This window comes from Electrophorus electricus, chromosome 13, assembly GCF_013358815.1.
Source record: "Electrophorus electricus isolate fEleEle1 chromosome 13, fEleEle1.pri, whole genome shotgun sequence".
NCBI classification, from domain to species: Eukaryota; Metazoa; Chordata; class Actinopteri; order Gymnotiformes; family Gymnotidae; genus Electrophorus; species Electrophorus electricus.
In genome coordinates this window covers 3,684,875-3,701,915 of record NC_049547.1, presented here as the reverse complement: position 1 = coordinate 3,701,915, position 17,041 = coordinate 3,684,875, and the positions used below count along the sequence as shown (strand labels likewise).

Sequence of the window (17,041 nt, the reverse complement as noted above, 5' to 3'; positions counted from 1 at the left end):
GCTTGCAAACGAATGTCTCTTTGTTAAGGACACTGCTCGTTCAGTTTGACCTATACATCTGAAAAACTAAGTTCACCCGATGAGTATATTAAATTTGTGATGTCCTTGATTAACACCCGTTTGCATCTTCCTTTGTTCCTTTCCCTGAAAGCCACCCTAGACAAAATATGTTAAACTTTTAAAGAGAGTTCTGAGCTTATATCGTCACTAAACATGTTAATCCTCATTGTTGTTTGATGTTACGACAAGGTTTTTTTTTCATGTAAGGTTAAAACTATTTCGTTTTAAAGTTGCTGTAGTTGTTTTAAATTATATATTGTATGAGATATATTGATAAAAAACTTTACATTTTTTACGTTTCCTGAAAACTCAGCAGTACATGTTAATTCCATTTTCTGAAATGCTCACAGCTCCGCATATTAGGTGGAAGCTGGAATGGAGGTTGGTAAATATAAGCGCGTATGTGTACTAGGTGCGACCCCGGTGATGTGGGCTATATGGGCGACTGGACGTTTTTTGCCATTCTGTTCAATGCACCCATTTAGAATGCTGGCAGCTGTTTATTCCACCTGGCGATTTGTTTGCTGACATCTTATTGCGGTTGCATATGAATGGGATTTAGAGGGGTTGATGCCTCCAGTCGTTTTATAAGGACGAAACCGACATTCTAAGCCTGGTACCCTAAAACTTTGTCGGACTGCTCTCCAGTTTGAGGACAAAGATAAAAGGATCCGACATCGGCTAACTATAGTGGAAACAACACATATCTAAGCAAATGTTATTATAATCCCTAAGACGAAACACGAAGCAAAGTGTAATTCCGGCTATGTTTCTAAATGTTTCGATATGTATTTATGATTGCTGGAGTGGCCCAGCTAGCCACGGCGACCTCGCGCCACGACTTGGGAGATGTGGCGCGCGTTTTAATGAGTCACTGATTGTAATGGCGCACTTATTTTGGATGAAGGGTCGTTAAATCAGCGGTTCAATTTAAATCAACAATATATTTTGTCGTTTATGCCCAAAACGATCCCGTCATAACCCTACAGCCAAGAGCTCGTTTTATTTAGGGCTGATACTAAATCATCTGAGGCATCTTTCTGCTATAGGCTGAGTTACTGCGAGTTACCGTGCACTTCAAAATTCTATATTTGCACAGGTTAAATGTGCACTGAAATCAGTCCGAATAGTTAACGACAGTGCAGGTATCCGGCTTCTACACAAAGGAAAAGTATATGTATTTTTTGTCAGAATTTTCATTTAGGCTTTCACATAATTGCACGTGATGAATAATCTCTTCAAGCACTAGTGAAAATCTCCTCTTTAAATTTGCACTATGAATATAAAAGAGAGATTCTCGCACGTTTGTTGTAGGCTACGGCAATAACAGACTGAAAAGTGACAGGGTTACTGACTCAATTAAATCACTCACTTAGATTCAACCTAGTGGCTAACCAAATGTATCACATAAAACATATTCACTTCGAAACGCAGGGTTTCGCCTTTATTTTCTGCGCAAATGTAACCATTTTCCCCCAGTAATCTTGATTCGCCTAGAGATTCTATTAGGTTTTCCTAGAGACTTTTTTTTTTTTGTTGAATCCGCTGTGAAAGACTACAGATTACATTTACATGTCTGAGGCTCGGTGTGTGGTCTTTGTGTGGCGCTTGTAGCAATTGAAAATGACTCGTTGGAAGCGTGTGTGCTCTCATCGCTGTCTTTCAACACATACGTTGTACAACTACGGTCAGTCCTTACGGTTGTATGAGCAAAGGTCTCCGATGCCCCCTTCAATTAGACCGTAATCTCAATGCAATCACATGAGAGTTAGGGTGTCTCGGAGTTTGGTCTTCTGCTTTGCTCATTCAGAACGCCACAATGTTTAGCAGCGGAAAGGAAACCTTTATATATTCCTGATCAGTTTTGCTATTAGACTACAATGTTGTATGAATCTATAAAACCACCTACTTGACTGTTATTGCTAAGACATAAAGGGAAAATGCACTAACATCTTAATGTATTCTGAGGAACCTGTGGTAAGCACGCTAGACCTGATTTAGCTACAGTGTAAATTTGTGCATGTTCCCTACTGTGTGTGGTTATTTGCGTTGATATTGTAGATGGTACGTGTAAAGTGAACATCGTGGATTATGGCTGATGAAGGTATTATCGTACGTTCGTTTATTTTCATATTACTCAAAGTCCATTATCTATTTGATTAACTTATCACAGGTATATACTTTCCATCTGTTATATGTTTCATTATATCATCTTCCTGAAAACCATGTAAATAGATTACTCTTACAGTGAATAATTTGTATTCGTTTTGCCCCATAACTGTCGAAAATTCAAGTGAAGCAGATTGCTAAATGTGATTATACTTGTAGCCCTTATGTAAGTGGAAGTCACACGTTCTGGCGCTATCCGAGGTGCTGAAAATGTTGCTACCTGCTATTTTTTGTTAAAGGCGTAAAAAATATTAATATACTTAGGCAACCATCTGAGACTGAATAACCAAGCCGCGTCAAATGATCTTTGAACTTGACTGTAACATTTAACAATAATCCAGTGACGGGAAATTGGAAAGGTAACTGGAAAGTCCTTAGTCCAGTTCAATATTTTGAACAATAACCTATTTTAACTACAACCATGATCAAACACATCCGCCCGTAAAATGTAAGCTTTCAATAGAAAAACTTAAGGGACCCATGAAATACATTTAATTATAATGCCTTAAAATCTATTTAATTCCCAAGCTCCAATAGCTGGATCTATATCAAATTATAATCAAATAAGTTATCTAAATGCATCAACCTACTAGCAAAGCGAAATGTACATCAATGACTTTTAACTAATTTCTTATGACTCTACTGGGTTAACAGAGTTCGTAAAGCATCCGAAATTCAAGTAACGCACCATTCATCCATGTCTACACATCACTGTCTGCTGCTACCCTCTTCCGTTGGGTATGTAAAAGATAGATACTAAAAATGAGTAAATAAATTGAGTTGTTGTTCGCCTCTCCATCTCCTCTCCAACTTTTGTTTATTTATTTGTTTATTGTATTGCATCTTACATTCCAAAATGTACAGCAAAAATTGCACAATTGCACAATTACTCGTTGACTGTAATCGCATCCTTTGGGAAATCTGACTGTCAAGTAATGGCAAAAATATCTTTAATTGTCCGGCATCTGCTTCTTGAGCCCATTGTACTCCGCACACACAAGCAGGTCATTTTCGAGGAAAATACTTAGCATGCAAAGCGGAATACAAGATGCTGTAATACTTGACCTTTCAGTGTAATTGTGGCAGCAGGGAAATGCAGCGCATTCAGCGCTATCTGAATGGAGCCTTTCCATCCGATGAACAAAACCCGCATTTTCATACCTCCCCCTTTCTGCAGCTATTGCTTTTGGTTTTGTTTCTCTTTAGAGAAAATTATTCTTTTAATGACTACAACTGTTAAACCCACATTTTAAATGGATGGATCGGCACTGGAAGTGGCCATGAATTGCACAGACGCTCAGTCTATACTTTTATGATTTACTTTCGTGTTGGGTGGAGAAAGAGATTCATAAACTGATTTCCACACACGTTATTAAGCATCAAATCAGTTGCGAGGATTATTTGGCACATACTTCAGTTCCTTTTGAAGTTTGCATCTGCACAGCCCTTGCGCACTTTTACATTCATTCAGTTTTAAAATTGTTTCTGAGATTGCTTAAACCCATATTTTGGATATTTGCTATTAGTAATGTTCATAGAAGAAACATCATCGCATTTAATCAACTGCTTAATTATTTTGAATTGGTTGCAAGTCCAGAGAGAGTGATAGAAACAAAGACAAAAGAACGAAAGAAAAAAGAAAAAAGGAAACGGGAAAGAGACATTTTATATCTTAATGTTTAAAAAAAGGCATTTGCGAGATTTCTGGAAATGCTCAGTTCGTTACTTCATTGAAGTCTAAAATTTGATAGAACTACGCATCATCGCGCGAGAAATTCTAAGCAGACAAGTGGTACTTTTTCCTGTTCCTATACTGTACCAGCGGGAGTCCTTTGGTGGTCACCGAACCATCACTAATCCTGTTAACACCAGGTCTCTCGCTAAATAGCGTGTAATCACCTCACCCACTGTTTTTTTTATCAAGTTTTTGTCGCTTAAACACTGTTCGTTTGCTTACACGTTTTTCAAGACGACTCAATTAAAACAACATGTATTTCAAACGACTAGATCCAACATAATTGATCTCAACACCGCTTCTGTTCGGACTAACAAGGGGCTTATTGAATTGGCTAAATGCATTAAAGACTAGCAGCAAGGATACCTTCCCTCCTATCAGCGGTCAGTGTAGTCTTCAAACTGTATACCCAGTCACTATCTATCAGTTAATATTTTAGCAAAGCAATAAACATTACACGGTTACATATTATCAATGTCAATATAAATCTGAACAAATCATGGAAAAATGAATGAGATGAGGGCATTACTAGTGAAATTTCCCCAGTTGGTTTTTCCCTTAAATTGAGACTTCACTGTGATTTGCCCGCCCCATAATTCTTAGTTGGATCTCTAATAAGACCCACACGCGGGTCACTTAGCAATCGATTTCATACACCAGTGACGTCAGATTTAGAAAAAGAAAATCACTTTAAACATATATTTGAATAAGACATCGTTTGAGCTACGACATAAACAGGTGGGAATAATAAATAAGCAACATAAGAACGCAAAACTATAGCAAAGATGTTGCCTCCCCCGTCTGTGCCTGGCTTAATATTAAGACCTGTTGAGATTTATGTCTTTTTCTGTAGAACCAAGAGGAGGTATGCTATTTGCCCCCTAATAAAATATGTCATTAGGAAGAATTCATCTCACACAAAAGCAACGGCAGTCAAAATTGCCCCACTGCTGTTCAGTAATTATATAGTTTGCCCGGGCAGCGGGCTGTCGCGCGCCGAGGCAGGTGGCAAGTCCATCATGCAAATGGCTTGGCGGTGCCGCCATAATTAGCCAGTGCGAAGTCGCCCAAATTAACAATTAGCTAACATGCAATTCCCTCTGTGCAGCACAGAGCCTCGCCGTTGTGTGACCATTGTATTACGCGGGCAATCGCACGTATGGCGTATCATTTATCATTTCCATGCTCCATTCACAATTCGGTGGCAAAGGAAATCAGGGTGAACGTACATCATTAAAGTCCCTCTGATTGGTGGTACTGTTTCCGGGATATTCACAACAGCCGGCAAATCAAATGGGTCTATTTTACTGGTCTAATAGATACCCCTCACCCCCTCCCCTTCGCTAAAGACGTGCAAAAAGTTAGCCTTGAGACCAAATCTTAAACTGATTAAAAAATGCAAGAGTAATCTCTGTGCCATTTACATTTCAAGAATAATGAATAAGGCTTAAGAAAGCAAAACATAGCCAGTTATTCATAATAAATAATTTTATTTCTGGTTTTTGAACCTAATGGAATTCTGGGTTTTACTGTATCATACTATGATCGGTTACATTAGATTACAGAGGACGTAATCTGTTTGCTAGTTTCTTTCTTTATAAAACACATTCCAGATCTAGAGTAATTATAGAATAATCAGTAAAACGTTGTTAGACCTCAGAAACACCTGACCCCGAAGGATCTATTGATTTGTATTATATTTTACTCGTTGCCTTGAGCCTACAATGTCGTATTCCAGGTCTTGCTCAATGGCGCCACATCAGTATAGCGGAAAGGCAGAGAAAGTGGTACCACAGACGCACCGAGACACTAAAATCCTCTAGTGTCCGCTTAAGATTCAGATTTGCACTGGCCCTGAAAAACTAATTAAATATTGCTGTGAATTTAAAGCAGGTTCTTGTATATATCACGTGTTGATGTGAGATCCCGCAGCACCGCCGTTGTAGGTAAAATAATCCAGATTTTAAAGGTCCTGCTATTCTAACCCCTCCACAGATCCCCTTGTAACCAGCAGACAAAACGCCTAAAGCACTGATCGGCAAAACACAGCCCACCCACCTACTCATTATTGCAGCTGCCCTCCGACATGACACGAGAACAAAGTAGACATTAGGCCGCATTAGACCTAGGGATGGCAGTCATCAGTAACCCGTTATCTGTTAATGAAGGGAAACACATGCAGGGCGATACACTGGAACCGATCAATAGCGCGCTTGGACAATGAGAAGCGTTCACATAAAGGTGGAAATGCAAATCAATTTCAAACCGTGTTTGCTTTGAGACCGTTGGGTCTATCCCGGGCAATTACATGTTCATTAAAGCTAATTTACCATGTACGCTACTGCGAAAGCAACAACGGTTTGTTTGTGCCCCTGGTTTTTAAAAAGACGGAGACGGACAGTTTAATTCTGGCGACTAATACATCTGGATATTAAAAGATGCGAGTTACCGATTTTCATCGTAGCTATGCTTAAAACAGTCAAGGAACTCTGATGTAAATATTTAATGGTTAGATAATTCGCGACGCCTAGCAAAAACAAATTGTATTATAATTTCCAGTACGCTATATATATATATATAAATTGATCGAACCTCTATAGCACGTTTTGTAGATTAATTACTGAACCAATGAGCCTGAAATGTATGGCCATACAGCAAGAACCACCTCCGCACAAGCGAGTTTGGCAGGGAACGTGTGAACTTGAATCAGCCCTTTTATACTGTATTGTGAGCTGATCTTTGCCAAGTTCACAACTGACTGAGAGTCATTCTGAGCACTTGACATCATCCAAGTAATGACACACTTAAATTAATTTGACGAATAGGTTAAAGTAAATCATTCATATTATTGTAATGCAGTTCACTGTAAAAATCGTTATATGGTGTGATAATGACAAACTGGAAAGAGCTCAGAAAAGAAACAGATCAATTTTATGCATATGATCAAATTGGAACACAGTTTAAGGATTTCGACTGATGGCTCAATACAGGTATATTTACACTTGATTTTTTTTAAATTGCAGAAGAACAAATATAAATTTGGTTGTATACACTTTTGATATCTTACACATGTCAATTTTGTCAATCTTTTTTTCAAGCTTTTTAAACATTACATCATCCCAGTATCTTAAGACAGCAAGATAATGTTGAATGGTGCAATTTTTGAAGTTAAACTATGGAAGAGAATAGTGTGGTTTTACAACAGTGGCAAGAATAATAGATGATCATGCTATTTTATGCAAAAAGAGAGATAGACTTCAGGAAGTAAGTGTGACACTTTTTATGTATATCCACCTTCATCTATACCATTAAAGTTAGTAAACTCCCTGTCTATCAGAAATTGTATGATTTCAGTCCTTTAGCAAAATGGAGGTGAGCAAACATTTTTTGATTCATGAACACATTGCATCCCATAAGCCCTTGTCACCTTCCTAAACCCAGTTAGCTTCCCAGTACAGGACTGTACCATGCTGTGTTTTGGCAGGAAATCAATAAAGGGGAAAATCTGCTCTAATCATCCGTACATTTACCATCACAATCAACAATCAAAGCCAAGACCTGAGTCTTTATTTGTAGGCCTGAGCTGCCCAATTTTCCCACTGTGAAAGGCAGGCTAAATTAGAACCCTTGGTTCCTGTTAGCAGCTCTTAATGGCTCTGATTTGTGAACTGCTAAATGAGGTTATGTAAATTGATCCTGAGAGCAGACAGGGGCCCCCAGGTGACAGGTGCAGTCACCCAAGAGTAGGGGCGGGGGGGGGGGGGGGGGGGGGGGGGGGGGGGGGGGGGGGGGGTATGAAGCAAGGAGGGAGAAAAACTTAGCAATGCTTAGAATCTATAAGACCCCCCACCACCACCCCAAAGAAACCATGGATTAGATGGATTTTCAATTAAATTCTCACAAGGCAAGTTTGGCGTTCATTAGTGAAGAAATCATTATAATTTTTTTCCAATCGCGCAGACAGTGCAGTTAAGAGGTTTCTAAATGCGTTACAGCTCATTCCTTTACTATAGGAGAAGGAACAGTGACGCCTATTAACACAGAACCTGCACTTTCCTCTTCCACCGTCTGCCTGTCTACAGTTGTTTAGAGTCTCACAGTCTGCAAAATTATGCCTTTTAAAAAATATAGAGGTAGTCAGTATTTTTGTGAGGAACATGAGGTAGAACACTTTGGTTAGATGATGATAGATGTACATGTACATGATATATATATATATATATATATATATATATATATATATATATATATATATATATATATATATATATGTGGGATATATGAAAATCTAAAGCTTGAATACATTTGTATTTATATAATAGCAATAATGCAAAATGCTTGAATCCCTCCAACTAGTAGAAGTGTTTTTCAAATATCCTTGAAATGTGTCACAATTGTATTTCTAGTTCAATACTTTTGCAGGCAATATGAAGTTGATACACACACACAAACACACACACACACACACGTGTGTGTGTTATATTTTAAAAATAAATAACTGAATATGATATGTTACCAAAACAGACAAAGTTGTATCCACATTTTGGATTTTGGGAGTGAAAATAATAATGCTGCTTCTTCTTCTTCTTTTATTACATCATCTAGAGGTTTTGTTCCTATTGGCTATGGCAGCTACTGTACTAGGAGATGCAAAGGCCGTTTTTAACATCTGCCTAAAAGCCTTCTCACATTTACAGAAAGAAAGAGAGAGAGGATGTCATTTACACCGATTTGTTTGAAAAGGAGATTGAAATTCTTCATTAAAACATTAAACTTAATTTAATGGGTTATAAGGTTTAGAAATATATTGATAAATAACACAATGATATTGATGAAGCCCAGCTTGCCTGCTTATCTTGGCAACTAAAATCAACTATTATAGATTTTTTTTTTCTGTCTTGCTCTGTGGGAATATGCACTGGCAGTAAAATGTTAAAAGATGTCAAGTGTTACAGTTCTCTTCCCACTGGAAGAATTTAACTACACCCCTGAAAGGACCGGAGCTGAAAGGTTTGTCTCCAAACCCTTCCTGAAATGATTAACCCGTCCAGAGAACATTTTCGAGTTCAGAATTGAGAGCTTTTTGGTTGATGGTAATTGTTCTTTTTTTCCTCCATTGTTGAGTTCATCAGTCTCCCCTCATTATATGAAAAGAAGAAGAAAAAAATGTATGAATAGCGAAGGGAGATTTTCCCACAGTCTCTCAGAATACAAAAAAATACACCATTGTAGGCAGCTTCCCATCCCCAATGTGCTTACACATTTGTTTGACAGTCAGTGCAAAGGGGAGCAACCTTTTCAGAGTTAGTTAGGGGAAAAACAGACATAGCCTAAATACTGAAGTGGTTGGGGATGGTGACAAGAATCTGACAAGCTCGCCATAAGGCTGACACTGGACACGGTGGATATGGAATCAATGGCAAATTCATCAACCTCCTTCTAAAGGTCAGGTAGCTTTGCTGGACTCAATTCACAATTTCATTCAACTAAGCAATGATGCTTGATTGACAAGCGAAGTTATTAGCTGGGGGGGACCAGTGTCATCCATTGACTCAAACAGCTTTGAATTTGACAGGATACTGCTTTTGATACAATGTGACTGCGTAAGGCAGTATGCTATGAATAATATTGGGCTAATTATTATTGATAGCCTTCTACCTTACACAATTTTCTTACGTTACAGGAAATTTGCTCTATTATACAAATTTATCTGTAGGTCCAATCTAGGTTATTCCTTTGTAGCCATTGAACGTTATTTAGCATATTTAGCCTGAGAGCATATTAGTTCATACAGGGAAATGCAAGGATTGATCCCTAAGTGAGAAAATAAATAGTTGCTACGGCGTACGTATGTAGAGGGGGGGAGATAATAAATTAAGGTTAGAATTAAGATTTAGTTCGTAACTAAGACGTAACTGAGGGCCTTTTCGTTATCCCCTTTTTCAGTCTCTCACCATGTGGCTTCCAGTGGACCCTTCCGGTTATGACGTAACCAAAGAAGTACGCTTTCCACCAATCAACGGCGCCGTGTGACGCGGCAGTGCCATGGCGGCGAGCGAAGACGTTTCCACGGAAAGTAAACACGACACGGGCGTCTCACAAGTGTGCCGTAACGAGGGCCTTGGAAATGCATTCAGAGAGTGCTTCTCGTCTCTCCTCGATTCGATCGCAGAGTTCGGTTCCGAGGTTAGTTTTTCTTCCACGCAGGCTACTGTGTGAAGTGTTTTTATGATGGAGCTCGCACTGAACGTGCCGTCGCTAGCTAGGGTTAGCTACGTGGCTAAAATAAGCTAAGCTAAAATAAGATAAGCTAAGCTAAGCTAAGATACTTTTCACCTTTTCTTCTCCTTGATTGTTTTTCCGAATTATATTGACACAGGCGAGCGGCGCCGGCAGAATGATGGAGTTAGGTATCTCTAGCGTGTTTAGATACACAGGAAAAGCGTGTCTCAGCGTTTCCTTTGCTGCTTTAAACCACATTCGGTTCGATTCCTTCTAGACATGTCGCTGTAAATGGTTAAGTATACAATATGTGCAAAATATCGATCTATCGAAAGTGCATGGTAGAACAGTAACTAGTAACCCACTATTTGTCATTTGTTTTACAGATAAAAGTATGCTCTGAAGTGTTGAGCATCACAGCCAACGTGAGCGATGTTAACTACTCTGAACTTAAGCCGACGCATATATACAACTGTTTACAGCAGCACATCTGCAAGTTACAGGTAGATGTTCTCGATGGTAACTTGTACAGACAATGGCAACAGCCAGTGGAGAAATCTGAGCGAATAGATCGTGCGGTAATAAAAGAAATCATTTTATTTGCCTTCATTAGGTTCTGACCGAGCCATGCACTGATTAGCCTACACCTAAACATGAAGGAGCAGTTGTCCATAAATCTGTTAAAGGTCTGTAATTAACTTTATGCTCTCTTTCCTAGTCAATATCTGCAAATCTGAAACAAATGGTGGATGCTGAGAAGCCATCTATCACAGCCAGCTGTGAAACAGCAGGGAAATCGAGGGAAGAGTTGGTAGCAACATCTGAGAAGGAGGTAGTTGTAGGCTCAGGTCACGTTCCTACTACATCACAACACCACACCACCCCCACGGATGTTGTGAAGGCCCAGCTTGATGATAACAGTGTCCAGATCAAGGCTGGTAAAGCAGAGGTAAATACGGTCTCACCTGCAGTATGTAAAAATACATTGATCTAAAGAACTGATTCAGCAAGTGTCTTGAATGTTTTTCAAGGCTTCAGTCCACTGCCTTTCTTGGTGGACTCAGAAACAGCTAGGTTATGCTAGAGATGATTTTCTTTTTGTTCTACTAGAAATATCTATTAGGTGCTTACATAAGCACTCTAAAGCTGTTTCTATTTAACAGTACAATTTTGAAAAATACACAAACATACTTTTTAGTCTGCAGTTCCCATTACAATGCAGTAATGTTTAAAATGCACTCATCTTGACAGCATAAACATGTGTTCAGTGCACTTAAATTTTTTGATGTGATTTTAATGTACTGTAATTCTGAACTTGGGGTAGTTATCAGTTTTAAAATGCCTTTGAAAAACAAGGTGAATACTTGAAATGAACCCAATTTATTTGGGAGGGAACAACATGAGTGAATCAAAACAAAAGAATCCATAAAACGAAAGGTGGCATGCTGACCTCAAGTTACCTCAAGAGAGAATCAGAGAGGTCTTTAAATGGAAGTTAAATGAAGTGATGCGTGTATATTACTAAGTGGGTGATCCACAAATAAGATGAATTTCAAAAGTACACATTTCAAGTTTATTCATATCATAGGGTTAGGGGCTCTACACACCATATTCATTTTAGTTTGTTAAAATAGCAGACATACTTATTGAATCTCAGTAGGTGACATTGGTAACATAGTTTGCCAAAAATATATCCACAATGCAAATGTGCATTTTAGATTTTGTTTTGTTCATTGCAGTTTTTAAAGTGCACTGATTGTCAAAAGAAATGTAGGATTGTGGGCTGAGCTCAAAATGCATTTTGTAGTTGGTAAACAGCAGGACCTATTGGCATTCCATTAAGAGAATAGAATGGTGATGAAAACCTGGGCAAGTTGGAGTTGTTCGATGAGTTGGTGCACGTTTGGTCAGCTCATTTGAACTGGGTGTGAACTCTCAGAGGGCTGAAATTCAGTTTTGGATGGAAGACATTTAAGTCCATTAGTTGAACTAAGCTAGAAAATGTATTGTTTTGAAGTCTGAAGGAAGTACCAGTTAGGGAATTGAAGAATTACATTATGTGAAAAATTACATTATGTGTATTAAGCCACGATTAGAAGACCATTCATAGATCCCCTGTGTGTGTGATCTTGAATTCTTCCACAATATTGATTTTAATCAGTGTACGCATTTAACTGGTGCCGTGTTGAAAAGCAGTTAAGGCTGATTTGTCCAGTGTTACCTGTTGCTTGTCTAAATCTAATCAGCCCTATGTGGTCTGCCATACAGTGACTGAATTATTCTGATTCTGGCTGTGGCTCTGGGACATAACTCAGTACACTGAATGGAGGGCTCTCTCGCGGCTTGCTCTGCCTCAGTGAAAAATGAATAGCCGCCCTGTTGGAGAGTCCTGAGAGGTCCAGGCTCTCGCTGCATCATGAAGTGGAGGCTCATTACTCTGTGAAATTGCATGTGGGTGAAATACAAGGAGGCCTTTATTTTTATATTGTTTTTTTTTATCATTATTTATGGTCACTAGAACAGACAGCCAGAGCAATCTCTGCAGTGTGAAATGGCTGAGAGTGTAAAATGTTTTGATACTTGTTGTAATTGTGTCCACTGCACTCGTTATTCACGTAGCCCCAGCAGATTTCTGTTCCTCATTATCACTAAACAACAGAAAGACCACAGTGGATTGATTTCTCTCAATAGCTCATCAATTCTGCACTCGTTTTCATGTCTCTCTCTCTCTCTCTCCCTCACTCGCTCTCTGCCTCTCTCTTGCTCACTCTCTGCTCTCTCTCTCATTCTCTCCCTCCCTCTCTCTCGCTTGCTCTCTCTGGATCAGATTGAGCGTAGGATATCTGCATTTATAGAGCGCAAACAGCTGGAGATCAATGAAAACAATGTGCGGGAGTTTTGCAATGTGATCGACTGCAATCAGGGTGAGAACGAGAGGGCAGCGGAGGGGGTGGGGTGAGGGAGTGGGAGGTCTGCTGAATGACTGCCAATGTTTGCGAGAGTGCTGATTTTCCACTGGCGAGAGGTCAGACTGCACCGCTTACAGAGCAGACTGAAAGCCCCGTTTTGGCCTGGCCAATTTGGAACTAAGCTCAGATTCTTCATAACGCTCACGTAGCAGCCAAAGTCATGGAGCGTGTTTGAGATATGCCTTCTTCAAAGGTATATAGAAGCTCAATGAGTTTGTATTTGCATTTTTGAGCTAGTTATCATAGACAGTGGAGCATATTATTCTTAATAGTAAAACTCGCATGGCATTTGTATGTATTTATTCAATGTCAAATTCAAAATTTAATGCATATCCAGAAGCTGGTCTCCTCATTATGTGTGTGCATTAGTGTGTCCAAGTGCGTGTGAGTCTTGAGTGAGCTGTTTCTGAGTCCTGAGCTGTTATTCTGTTCCTAAGAAGTCTCTTAAATGGTTCCTTATTTCGCTACAGAAAACAGTTGTGCCAGAACAGATGCCGTCTTCACGCCTTATCCGGGTTTCAAGAGTCATGTCAAAGGTCAGACTAATCATTGCAGTATTTTACTTGTTTGTCTTCTGTTTTGCTCACCAATTTTAAAGATATTTCTGGACTGAAATGTACAAAAGTTACAATTAACAAAATGAAGTGAAAATGGTTTGCCTTTAGATTGTGCTGTCAATTATTTGTTCATGCAGTGACACGAGTGGTGAATATGTATGGGCCCCAGACCAGAGGGGGGCTCTCTGAGCAGGGTGAGCAAAAGTTAGGCTCATTCAGCAGAGACTGTGGAAACCCTGCCATCGAGGAGCGGCTGCAGAACATAGAAGCTCACCTAAAGCTGACAGCGGGTGAGCAGGATCTGCGAGCAGTGACTACCTGCCACAGGACGCCCGCCCATGCTTGTGTGCACAGGCCTAGTTTTACACATGCGTTACACCTAACGAAAACTCCTGGCAAATATGATCACATGCTGTAATTCTTGATGGCTCCAGACAGCTTTAAAATGACTTTAAAGTAAATCCGCTCTGTGTCTCATGCCTTGTAGCGGGACCGGTGCCTCACAGCGTTTACCAGCGGCTGAAGAAGCTAGAGGATCGAATCCTGGAGCTTGAGGGCCTTTCTCCGGAGTACTTCCACTCCACAGTGAGTGGGGGTGGGGGGATGAAGTGGACGTGTTTGTACGTTGAAAGGGGGGAGGGGTGTAGCTACAAATTGAATTCTTCAGAGGAGAGTAGCACTCTGCAATTGTGCAGGTTTCAAATCTGTTTGTCTGAAGCAACCACAGTATATGCTGAAAAGCAAAAGTAATTTCTATATCAATCAGTCATTAGGAAACGTGTCTCAAGTGTCATGGAAGGATCCACAAGTGTTGCCTAATGCATCAAATCCTATAGAGCTTGCATGGTATAACCGTACAACATATTTCAGAAGTGACACATGCAGTAAGGAAACTGGCAGTAGCGCACAGTCTGCTCCATCACCTCCAACAGTCGACGATGGTGTTAATGCTACTTGTGTGTAGAGGAGGTTTTTTTGAGGTTTTATCTAGACAGGCAGTAACAGAATGCCATCCCAATGTCAGTGACTCCTAAAGTACACTGCGTTATGCCACTCCTACATTATCTATGTAGGTGCCATGCAGCTTGTGTTTTTTTAAATTTTTTTAATTAAATTTTTTACATTTAAATGTGTGGGTTTTTTTCCCCCTCCCCTCACAACAGTCAACCTAAAAGTTCTTCAAAGCCATTAAAAGCTGATATGGGTAATATTTTTTCCCCTCTCTTCAGAATTTGTTATCCATGTCAGATTGTAGCCCATCAAAGTTAGCTGAGTAAGTGCTCTTGAGCTGTTCTCCGCCTCCTGCCACTGGCTTCACTTAGTGCAGTGTAGAGCTGAGAGCTTGCTGATTTCCATGTCCTTTGGAAAATGTGTGCGCTGCCTATAAAGGGGTACGTCGAGTACACTGTAAAATTTGCTGATCTTTTTACTTTGTGCCACTGCTTTTAACGAGTCCAGTAAAGTAATTAAACCATAGCAGCGAGGGCCAGCTATACCAAATCTCGGTGTGTATTTATGTCCGGACCAAAGAAGTGATTGGAATAAAGCCGAGTTGCTGGAGGCTGATGAGAGGAGATGGCCGGTGTGGATGAGGGGGCCGTGGGTGTCGGGCAGACGGAGGTGCCCTCTTCTCCGCAGTGCTAATCAGTGCAAAGACTGCCCTTCCATCGCGCCTGGTGATGAAAGTCCATCAGCAGTGCTTGTTGATCGTGATTGCTTCACTGTAACGTAACACCAAATGCTATATGAACAGTCCGGCCTGTGGGACGGGCCCCGTTTTGCTCCGTGGTGCTTGCGTGTGCGTGATATTTGTGTGAGGTAAGCTCTTGATCTGGGTTGAGTCCTTGGGTTTGAGCAGCATGGCATCTTTGACCTGCTTTTCTACATAAATGCTTGTCGATTGGTTAAAAAATATTTCTTTGGTTGATCAAAGCCCATCCTGATGTTTTATATACTGGCTTTGTTTGGTTTGACTCTAAGGATCTGTGTTATTCCCTTGCAGAATCTTTGCAGTTTTGTTTTGCTCCTTGTTAATTGGTACTGTTCTTCATTACAGAGCTACTCACACAAGCGTCCGAAGGCCTCTGTATCTCAGGTAAGTTTCAGGTCAGTTGTATATATTGACTGCTGTCACATGGTCCCATGTTCCAAATGTGTATACAGACTAAAAACCTCTGTATTTTTTTTTTTTTTGCAGAGCTACAGCCTGTGTGAGCTGGATGGGAAGATCAATGCAGTTAGAACAGCCTTGCTGAAGAGAGCGAGTGAATTCCACTCCACAGACGCAAGGGAATTTCCATTTTGAAACGTGTGCATGTGCTCATATACACAGGAAAGGCCTTCACTATTTAAAGACAAACTACAACTCCCTTGTTAAATCCTTTCTGAATCTATAGTGAGGACTTGTCATTTTGTCCCATAGCAGTTGAGTTGTACATATGAAAATATATCTGTCTCTTTGAGGCAATTGAGGGAACTGGTCCATGCTGTCATTTTTCTTTTTTGTAAATACATCTTTTCTGCAACAAGAATTTTGAGTATTTATTTTTTGCATTGAAATGTCTATACACATATGTAGAGCCCATTTCTAAAATGTAACCTTCAGCCTTGAATTACCAGGGTTTCATTTTTCAGTGCGGCGATTGGTTTCTTTATTGTCTAAGAGGAATTACAAAAATGATGTCTGTACACTTAAAGGTGTTAAATAAAGTCGGGGCCAGTGGTAGGGAATCTAAAGCAGCCTGCTACCTGTACTTCCTATCCAGTCAGTTCTTGTTCACTTCCCAAGGTCTAACCTGTCCAGAAGCCCAGCACACACTGTACATTTCACAGATTTGTTGGATAAAAAGAGATTTCTTTGTGATGTAATGAAATGTAGTTATTGGTGATGACCAGGACTGAGGAGCGCTGTGTGTGTGTGTGTGTGTGTGTGTGTGTGTGTGTGTGTGTGTGTGTGTGTGTGTGTGTGTGTGTGTGTGTGTGTGTGTGTGTGTGTGTGTGTGTGTGAGAGAGAGAAAAAGAGGAAGGTTGATTGGAGGGAGGCAGGGAGTGTGATCAAACTACTGCTGTGCATCTCCGCTCACCTCTGCAGCCTGTCATTGCAACAAATGACCTGATTACATTTTCCACAAGCTATGAACAGACAATTAGTCTGGGAAGATTGCTCCCTTTCTCCAGTCCAAGAGCCTGCACAAGGCCACACGCAAGGCAGTTCACCAGTGATCTGCAGTCACATTCTGACCTTCCTAAGCACATTTGATTACAGTGATTTCAGTAGTACTGTTTTCATTGCATTATCTACTGACCACTGACTGTTGTGGATGAAAATG

The 17,041-nt window shown here is 40.1% G+C and overlaps 1 protein-coding gene across 1 annotated transcript; it reads left to right on the top strand.

Annotated features, from left to right (window-relative positions):
• Positions 1-10,001: 10,001 nt before the first annotated feature.
• mbip (MAP3K12 binding inhibitory protein 1) lies at positions 10,002-16,243 on the top strand. The gene is made up of 9 exons (XM_027004870.2): positions 10,002-10,150; positions 10,573-10,689; positions 10,905-11,135; positions 13,014-13,110; positions 13,626-13,691; positions 13,850-14,002; positions 14,200-14,297; positions 15,769-15,807; positions 15,910-16,243. The coding sequence occupies exons 1-9, from the start codon at positions 10,010-10,012 to the stop codon at positions 16,015-16,017; spliced, it is 1,050 nt and encodes a 349-aa protein (XP_026860671.2). The 5' UTR covers positions 10,002-10,009; the 3' UTR covers positions 16,018-16,243.
• Positions 16,244-17,041: the final 798 nt, after the last annotated feature.